The sequence below is a fragment of the Gobius niger genome (assembly GCF_951799975.1).
Source record: "Gobius niger genome assembly, chromosome: 6".
Lineage (NCBI taxonomy): Eukaryota > Metazoa > Chordata > Actinopteri > Gobiiformes > Gobiidae > Gobius > Gobius niger.
The window spans coordinates 908,009-918,345 of record NC_136857.1 but is presented as its reverse complement, the minus strand read 5'-3'; the positions used below and the strand labels follow the sequence as shown (position 1 = coordinate 918,345).

At 38.1% G+C, this 10,337-nt stretch overlaps 1 protein-coding gene across 1 annotated transcript; it reads left to right on the top strand.

Moving 5' to 3' along the window:
* Positions 1–1,730: 1,730 nt before the first annotated feature.
* LOC306964973 (tubulin alpha chain) lies at positions 1,731–9,127 on the top strand (the record flags this gene model as incomplete). Its single annotated transcript, XM_079559151.1, has 4 exons — positions 1,731–1,850; positions 5,768–5,990; positions 7,934–8,082; positions 8,147–9,127. The coding sequence occupies exons 1-4, from the start codon at positions 1,848–1,850 to the stop codon at positions 9,125–9,127; spliced, it is 1,356 nt and encodes a 451-aa protein (XP_079415277.1). The 5' UTR covers positions 1,731–1,847.
* Between the last annotated feature and the right edge of the window lie 1,210 nt (positions 9,128–10,337).

Genomic DNA, 10,337 nt, shown 5'->3' with positions numbered 1-10,337 from the left:
CCCACTAGGACAGGGGTGTCAAACTCAAATACACAGTGGGCCAAAATGTAAAACTTGAACAAAGTCGCGGGCCAGCATTGGACAAATGAACCTTTTAAAATATGGACCCAAACAAGATTTGCTTTAACATTGAATATGGAACAAGCAACACTTATTACTATACAATATATAACTTAATAGTCCAGATATGCAAAATCGAATTTCAAATAAAAAAAACATTCATTCATGACATTCATTTATTAAAAAAATAATAATTATAATAATAAATAATAATAATTTTAAAAACAAAATAACAATAATAAATCAATCAACCATTCCAGCCCATGTCTTGGAGTAGCAAGAAAAAGTGCAGAAAATGTTTTTCACTTTTTCATACATTTTTCATCACTGTTTTCTCACATTTCCATCATTGTTTTCGTCTCAGTTTTGTTGCTATTTTCACACCTTTTTTCCAGAAGCTTTTGGATTGGGGTAAAGCCAAACTGGAGAAAATGTGCTCGGTTCAGGTGGGAGTTAAGGGGTTAAAAGAAAAGCATCCAAAAACAAAAATGCGCTGGAAAAGCAACAAAAAAGTGACAAAAACGTGACGACAAAGCAATGAAAAAAGCGATGAAAAAACTACAATAACATGAAAAAACCCCTGAAAAACAAGAGACGAAAACACAACGAAAAAGTGACAAAAAAGTGACAAAAAAGTAATAAAAAAGACAAAAACATGACAAAAATGCGACAACATGACAAAAACTTACCATCACTTTTAACTTTCAAATGAGGCGTTACAGTGTCGCTCTCCAGTCAAGAAGCCTTCGGATTTGGGTAAAGCTGAACTGGAAAGAAGGCTCTCGGTTAAGGCGGGTGGTAAGAGGTTCACATATGTATTTAACCCCTTAACTCCCGCCTGAACTGAGAGGATCTTTTTCCTCATGTCATCAGATTTTTTTGTTGGGTATTCAACTCATTTTTGTAACTTTTTTGTCATTTTTTTGTCACATTTTTGTCATTTTTTTGTCACATTTTTGTCATTTTTTGGTGAATTTTTTCGTCAATTTTTTATGATTTTTTTGTCATTTTTTCGTCACATTTTTGTTATTATTTCATCAATTTTTTAATCACATTTTTGTCACATTTTTGTCACATTTTTGTCCTTTTTTGTCCATTTTTTGATCACAATTTTCTAATTTTTTTGTCCTTTTTTGTCCATTTTTTAATCACATTTTTCTAATTTTTTTGTCCATTTTTTAATAACATTTTTGTCACATTATTGTCATTTTTCAGTCAATTTTTTGTTATTTTTTTGTCAAATCTTTATCACATTTTGTCACATTTTTGTCATTTTTTCATCCATTTTTCATCACTTTTTTGCAATTAATCGAAATTCAATTACAACAGTAAACGATTACAAAATTAGCATAATTGCAAAAAAACGCGCTTTTTTTAAAATCAAATTTTTGTCACATTTTGTCATTTTTTCATCAATTTTTCGTCCCTTTTTTGTCACATTTCCATCATTGTTTTCGTCTCAGTTCTGTTGCTATTTTCCCACCTTTTTTCCAGAAGCTTTTGGATTGGGGTAAAGCCAAACTGGAGAAAATGTGCTCGGTTCAGGTGGGAGTTAAGAGGTTAAGGAAGTGTCGCATTTACGCCAGAGTCCAGGGCTGTTTTTCAGTCCCAGTCCGGCCCTGGGGTTAGTTGAAACTGACCCGTTGGAAGCAGCTGCTGCAGTTGCTTTACGCACCACAGGGGGGCAGTGCGCAGCCCGTCAGCAGCAGATCCAGTTAAACAGAGGCACCGCGCGCTCGAGCTCCTCACTTGTCTCGTTACATTGTCTAATATCGACGAGCCTCATCATGGTGAGTACAGAACTTCTCAGTTAGATCCATATATATTATTTATTATCAGTAACTTTATTAGTGTGTCATCCTTGGAGAGTTAACAGCCTAATTCCACCTGTATCTGTTTGTATTACACCCACAGAAGTCACTTAAACTGACAATACAGCTTTTCTTCTGTCACATGTTCCCACATTTAAACAAAATAAACCTTGCAATGTGGTTTCAGTGAAAATGCAGCAGTTTATAGCTCATTAATTGTAGGTGATCTGTGAATGCGCTTTTGAGAGTCTGGCTGCCACCTGTCCGACCAAGTTAATCTACCATAATCCCAGTCACTGAAGGCAGATTAATGGTACATAACACCACGCACTTGTTTTTCACCCTGACTTGAGAACGCGTTAGTCCTACATGGCTTGAGGTGATTCTTTTTTAGTTGTGTTCACTGTTGTTCTTTTTCACATGTTTCCAGCCATTATTTTTGATAAAGTGTGCAGATTAGTGGTTTGTACAATGTAAACTTCATGAATAGAGCCTTCAACAAACATTTCCCTTTAGTTTCCTCCATCAGCACTTCTTTAACCTCTTAACCCCCGCCTGAACCGAGAGGATCTTTTTCCTCACGTCAATTTTTTGTATTTTTTTGGTCAATTTTTTGTCACATTTTCGTCACATTTTCGTCTTTTTTTTTGTTAATTTTTTGTCATTTTTTTTGACATTTTTTGGTCAATTTCTTCTGACATTTTTGTGACATTTTTGCCACTTTTCCATCATTTTTTTGTTAGGTAATTCAACAAATTTTTGTAACTTTTTTGTCATTTTTTCATCCATTTTTTATCACATGTTTGTCACATTTTTTATCACATTTTCGTCACATTTTCTTTGTCAATTTTTTGTCAATTTTTTCGACATTTTTTTTGTCAATTTCTTGTGACATTTTTGTGACATTGTGGCAGCCTACGTAACAAATTTTTATCACATTTTTGTCATTTTTTTGTCACATTTTCGTCACATTTTTGTCTTTTTTTTTGTCCATTTTTTCTGACATTTTTGTGACATTTTTGCCACTTTTCCATCATTTTTTTGTTGGGTAATTCAACTAATTTTTGTAACTTTTTTGTCATTTTTTCATCCATTTTTTATCACATGTTTGTCACATTTTTGTCATTTTTTTTGGTCACATTTTTGTCATTTTTTTTGGTCACATTTTTGTCACGTTTTGTCAATTTTTTTGTCACATTTTTGTCATTTTTTTGCCAATTTCTTGTGACATTTTTGTGACATTGTGGCAGCCTACATAACAACACGCACTTGTTTTTCACCCTGACTTGAGAACGCGTTAGTCTTACATGACGTGATTCTTTTTCAGTTGTGTTCACTGTTTTTCACACGTTTCCAGACATTATTTTTGATAACATGTGCAGATTAGTGGTTTGTACAATGTAAACTTCATGAATAGAGCCTTCAACAAACATTTCCCTTTAGTTTCCTCCATCAGCACTTCCTTAACCTCTTAACCCCCGCCTGAACCGAGAGGATCTTTTTCCTCACGTCATCACATTTCTTTTCCATCATTGTTTTGTTGGGTATTCAGCTCATTTTTGTAACTTTTTTGTCATTTTTTGTCACATTTTTGTCATTTTTTTGCCAATTTCTTGTGACATTTTTGTGACCTTGTGGCAGCCTACATAACAACACGCACTTGTTTTTCACCCTGACTTGATAACGCGTTAGTCCTACATGGCTTGACGTTATTCTTTTTCAGTTGTGTTGTTCTTTTCCACATGTTTCCAGCCATTATTTTTGATAAAGTGTGCAGATTAGTGGTTTGTACAATGTAAACTTCATGAATAGAGCCTTCAACAAACATTTCCCTTTAGTTTCCTCCATCAGCACTTCTTTAACCTCTTAACCCCCGCCTGAACCGAGAGGATCTTTTTCCTCACGTCGTCAGATTTCTTTTCCATCATTGTTTTGTTGGGTATTCAGCTCATTTTTGTAACTTTTTTGTCATTTTTTGTCACATTTTTGTCATTTTTTCATCAATTTTTTATCACATGTTTGTCAATTTTTTTTGTCATTTTTTTGTCACATTTTTGTCACATTTTTGTCATTTTTTTGTCATTTTTTTGTCAATTTTTTGTAATTTTTTGTCATTTTTTTGTCACATTTTTGTCATTTTTTGTCATTTTTTTGTCATTTTTTTGTCACATTTTTGTCATTTTTTGTCACATTTTTGTCATTTTTTTGTCATTTCTTTTATCACTTTTTTGTCAAATTTGTGTCATTTTTGGTCAAATTTTTGTCATTTTTTGTCACATTTATCACATTGTCACATTATTTTTGATCAAGTGTGCAGATTAGTGGTTTGTACAATGTAAACTTCATGAATAGAGCCTTCAACAAACATTTCCCTTTAGTTTCCTCCATCAGCACTTCCTTAACCTCTTAACCCCCGCCTGAACCGAGAGGATCTTTTTCCTCACGTCATCACATTTCTTTTCCATAATTTTTTGTGGGGTATTCAACTCATTTTTGTAACTTTTTTGTCACATTTTTTGTCATTTTTTGTATTTTTTTTGTCAAATTTTTGTCAATTTTTTGTCAATTTTTTGTCATTTTTTTGTCACATTTTTGTCATTTTTTTGTCACATTTTTGTCATTTTTTTGTCAATTTTTTGTCATTTTTTTGTCACATTTTTGTCATTTTTTGTCAATTTTTTGTCAATTTTTTGTCAATTTTTTGCCATTTTTTTCAACATTTTTTTGGTCAATTTCTTGTGACATTTTTGTGACATTGTGGCAGCCTACATAACAACCCGCACTTGTTTTTCACCCTGACTTGATAACGCGTTAGTCTTACATGGCTTGACGTTATTCTTTTTCAGTTGTGTTGTTCTTTTCCACATGTTTCCAGCCATTATTTTTGATAAAGTGTGCAGATTAGTGGTTTGTACAATGTAAACTTCATGAATAGAGCCTTCAACAAACATTTCCCTTTAGTTTCCTCCATCAGCACTTCTTTAACCTCTTAACTCCCGCCTGAACCGAGAGGATCTTTTTCCTCACGTCATCAGATTTCTTTTCCATCATTTTTTTGTTGGATATTCAACTCATTTTTGTAACTTTTTTGGCATTTTTTCATCAATTTTTTATCACATGTTTGTCACATTTTTGCCAAATTTTTGTCATTTTTTGTCACATTTTTTGTCATTTTTTTGGTCATTTTTTGGTCACATTTTTTGACATTTTTTGTCATTTTTTGTCATTTTTTGTCCATTTTTTGTCATTTTTTGTCACATTTTTGTCATTTTTTATCACATGTTTGTCAATTTTTTTGTCATTTTTTGGTCAAATTTTTGTATTTTTTTAATCAAATTTTTATCAAATTTCAGTCATTTTTTGTCACATTTTTGTCATTTTTTGTCACATTTTTTGTGAATTTTTTGTGAATTTTTTGTATTTTTTTCATCAAATTTTTATCAATTTTTTGTCATTTTTTCATCCAATTTTTATCAATTTTTTGTCATTTTTTGTCATTTTTTTGTCAATTTTTTGTATTTTTTTTGTCACATTTTTTATCACATTTTCGTCACATTTTTTGTCATTTTTTTGTCGAATGTTTTCAGTTTTTCCTCAATTTTTTATCAAATTTTTGTCGTTTTTTTTTTGTCATTTTTTGTCAAATTTTTTATCACATTTTCGTCACGTTTTTGTCCTATTTTTGTAAATTTTTTGTAATTTTTTCGACATTTTTTTGTCAATTCACCCTGACTTGATAACGCACTAGTCTTACATGGCTTGACGTGATTCTTTTTCAGTTGTGTTGTTCTTTTTCACATGTTTCCAGCCATTATTTTGATCAAGTGTGCAGATTCAGTGACATTGGATGAATGAACCCAGTCAGTCACACACCATATCTGCCTGTTGCTCCACAGCGTGAGTGCATCTCCATCCACGTGGGCCAGGCCGGCGTGCAGATCGGTAACGCCTGCTGGGAGCTGTACTGCCTGGAGCACGGGATCCAGCCCGATGGACAGATGCCCAGTGACAAGACTCTGGGAGCGGGAGACGACTCCTTCAACACGTTCTTCAGTGAGACCGGGGCCGGGAAACACGTCCCCAGAGCCGTGTTCGTGGACCTGGAGCCCACGGTGATCGGTAAACCAGGAACTGTTCACTGTTCATGCTTTAAATCTCCCATTCACTATTGTTGTGTCCTTGGAAAAGACTTTTAACTCGCCTGTGAGTGTCGGTGCCAAAGCGCCTTATGTGTGGCTTAGTTCACCGCAAAAAGTAATTAACTAGCCTGGGATAAAAGTCTAAATTTGAGCGTAATAATCTGAATTTGAGATGCTTTGACGAGGAAAGATGCAGATGGGCTTTTGACACAGATTATTTCACTTGATTAGAGATGTTTCTGACTCGTTTCAATACATTTTGTCCTCATTTCAAGTCACTTTCTTTGCCAATGGGGTAAGAATCTCATGAGCAGTTTTACTTTCTTATTTAAAGCGAGATTTACACTAGAACTGGTCATAAACATCCTCAAAAGAGTTAAATAAACTTGGACAGATCAGGAAAAAAGTCTAAATGAGTGAAAACTGCTTAAAACAAGAAACATTTCCTCAATTCAAGACATTTCAGCCAATGCTTGATATTTACTTTTTGCAGTGTAGTTACTTCTTAAAGGAACAGGCCAGCGTTTTTCCACACTGAGATATGTTCTTACCTGAGCTGTGACGAGTTCTTTAGGACCTGTCTGATCTTCAGTCACGTAAACACAGCGCAGACGGCGTTAGCATTTAGCCCCTCCCTCTCTCCTCTATAGGCGTCTCCCAGACTAGAAATGTAAGCGCGCGACATTTTGAAGGGAAACAAAAATGGCGAATACTACAGAAAACGACGGCGCTTCCACACAGTTATGCAGCGTTCTTTCACCTACATCTGTTACAACTCACTTACAAGGAGATGCGGCGCTTCCATACGCAAACAAACTGTCGTCGTTGGATATTACAGACCCAGACACGCTTCGGCCGAGTTATTTACTGACGCGAAGTTCTCGCTCAACATCCCTTCACTCCAGTTTGGCGACATTTACAGCTACTTGACAGACTTTCCGTCTTCATACACAGGAAAATCATTAAAAGCATATAAAAGCCTTTCTGCATACAGATGTTTTGAGTCCGGATGGGCATCAAATACATCTGCATGGCGACCAAAAGGAAAGGATATTCTCATTGTCAGGAGTAAGGTAGGCTAATAATACTGTAAAACACATTGGATTGGACACCCAGCTTGTTGTAAAGATATCTTTCACAGATTAGTGAACAGTAAATCTTACAGTGACAGTAAATTCTTTAAAACATTCGTTCCTTCTCTTTTGATATTCTATAGACGAAACACCAGCAATTTAATCTCTGACGTTGTTGCATCCAACTGCGCAACAAGTTTCAGGCATTTCAGCGGTTTTGAAATGTAGATTTTGAATGACACGTTGGTGAGTTTATCTGGAGTTCATTAGCATGTGTCCCGTCAAGATGGAGTCACTTAGTTGGCGTGACGTCACATGGAAGGAACCTATAGCTCCAAAACAGGTCAAGATAGAAGCTCCCAAGCTCTTCCACGTTTTCCCTGTTTAAATATAGAGTACCAGGAGCAGTTCGAAATCCGCACAGTAATCTTCACTTTACTGCGCGGATGCCAAACTACTCCTGGTATTATTACGCCTTACAATATAGTTCCCCCTTTTATCCGCTTAGAAAATCCACATTGTTTAATTGTGTGTAATTATACTTTGTAGTGGAACACTTCACGTAACCATATTTAAATAGGGAAAACGTGGAAGAGCTTGGTAGCTTCTATCTTGACCTGTTTTGGAGCTATAGAGGAGAGAGGGAGAGGCTAAATGCTAACGCCGTCTGCGCTGTGTTTACGTGACTGAAGATCAGACAGGTCCTAAAGAACTCGTCACAGCTCAGGTAAGAACATATCTCAGTGTGGAAAAACGGTGGCCTGTTCCTTTAACGTGAGGAGTTAATCAGCGACGCTCCAATCCCGTGTTATTGTTTTTGTTGATTTTGTCCAAACCGTCGTCTCCGCAGATGAGGTGCGCACCGGCACATACAGGCAGCTGTTCCACCCGGAGCAGCTGATCACAGGGAAGGAGGACGCCGCCAACAACTACGCCCGTGGCCACTACACCATCGGCAAAGAGATCATCGACCTGGTGCTGGACAGGATCCGCAAACTGGTGGGAGATCGGTCTGTGTGTTTATATTTATACATCTACATTTGCTGAAGTGTGTTGTCCCCAGGCCGACCAGTGCACCGGGCTGCAGGGCTTCCTGGTGTTCCACAGCTTCGGAGGAGGCACCGGCTCCGGCTTCACCTCTCTGCTGATGGAGCGCCTTTCTGTCGACTACGGGAAGAAGTCAAAGCTGGAGTTCTCCATCTACCCCGCCCCGCAGGTGTCCACTGCGGTGGTGGAGCCCTACAACTCCATCCTGACCACCCACACCACCCTGGAGCACTCCGACTGCGCCTTCATGGTGGACAACGAGGCCATCTACGACATCTGCCGCCGGAACCTGGACATCGATCGCCCCACCTACACCAACCTGAACCGGCTCATCAGCCAGATCGTGTCCTCCATCACGGCGTCCCTGCGCTTCGACGGCGCCCTCAACGTGGACCTGACGGAGTTCCAGACCAACCTGGTGCCCTACCCTCGCATCCACTTCCCCCTGGCCACCTACGCCCCGGTCACCTCCGCGGAGAAGGCCTACCACGAGCAGCTGTCCGTGTCCGAGATCACCAACGCCTGCTTCGAGCCGGCCAACCAGATGGTGAAGTGCGACCCCCGCCACGGCAAATACATGGCGTGCTGCCTCCTGTACCGCGGAGACGTCGTCCCCAAAGACGTCAACGCCGCCATCGCCACCATCAAGACCAAGCGCTCCATCCAGTTCGTGGACTGGTGCCCCACGGGGTTCAAGGTGGGCATCAACTACCAGCCGCCCACGGTGGTGCCCGGGGGAGACCTGGCCAAGGTGCAGAGGGCCGTGTGCATGCTGAGCAACACCACCGCCATCGCAGAGGCCTGGGCGCGGCTCGACCACAAGTTCGACCTCATGTACGCCAAGAGGGCCTTCGTGCACTGGTACGTGGGCGAGGGCATGGAGGAGGGGGAGTTCTCCGAGGCCCGCGAGGACATGGCCGCTCTGGAGAAGGACTACGAGGAGGTGGGCGTGGACTCCGTCGAGGGCGAGGGGGACGAGGAGGGAGAGGAGTATTAAAGGAAACCGTTAGAATCACTCGAGGTGACGGCATGAAACGTATACATTGGATATTGAATGCCGAGTAAAAATAAAATGTGTAAGCAGCTGTTTCTATGTGTTTTTATTCAGAAACATAACTAAATATCCTTTAATATTTCAAAAAATACAGTGTTTCTCCTCCAGACAACGCATCAAATAGGGCTGAAATGACTAATCGACAACTATTTTAGTAATCGATGAATCGTTTTCTGGCTCACACAGACTCAAATGGAGCAACAATGACCAAAAGAATGTAGTATTTTTGATGAAAACCTACTTTGATTTTATATTTCGGGTCTGTAGTGGTTTGTACAATGTAAATTTCATGAATAGAGCCTTCAAAAAAACATTTCCCTTTAGTTTACTCCATCAGCACTTCCTTAACCCCTTAACTCCCGCCTGAACCGAGAGGATCTTTTTCCTCACGTCGTCAGATTTCTTTTCCATCATTTTTTTGTGGGGTATTCAACTCATTTTTGTAACTTTTTTGTCATTTTTTCATACATTTTTTATCACATTTTTGTCACATTTTTGTAAAATTTTTGTAATTTTTTTTGTCAAATTTTTATCACATTTTTGTAGTTTTTTTGGGTCATTTTTGTCACATTTTTGTCAAATTTTTATCAAATTTCCGTCACATTTTTGTCATTTTTTTTGTCATATTTTCGACATTTTTTTGTCAATTTCTTGTGACATTTTTGCCACTTTTTCATCAATGTTTCCGTCTCAGTTTTGTTGCTTTTTTCCAGAATCTTTTGGATTGGGGTGAAGCCAAACTGGAGAAAATGTGCTCGGTTCAGGTGGGAGTTAAGGGGTTAAACAGCGCGACTTAAGCTATAATGTGATAAAAAAAAAAATGAAAAAATAAAACTTTACAACACTATTCACAGCCAAGCGATTAATCGTAAAAACGATCGTTAGACTAATCGATTACAAAATAATCGGTAGTTGCAGCCCTAGTATCAAAGCAAGTTTTCACCACATCCCCCAGTGTTGCACAGAACAATTTTCTCACATCATTACTTTCAAATGTTCTGAGCCATAAATAAAAACAACCCAAAATGGCCACAAAAAGTGCAATTACAAATATAAAGTGCAAACCACAGGAGCAAAAAAAAAAAAAAAAAAATTATTCTAGCGTTTCCTTTGTTTCCACAGACGTTAAAAGTTCCCGACTGGTTCTACTGTA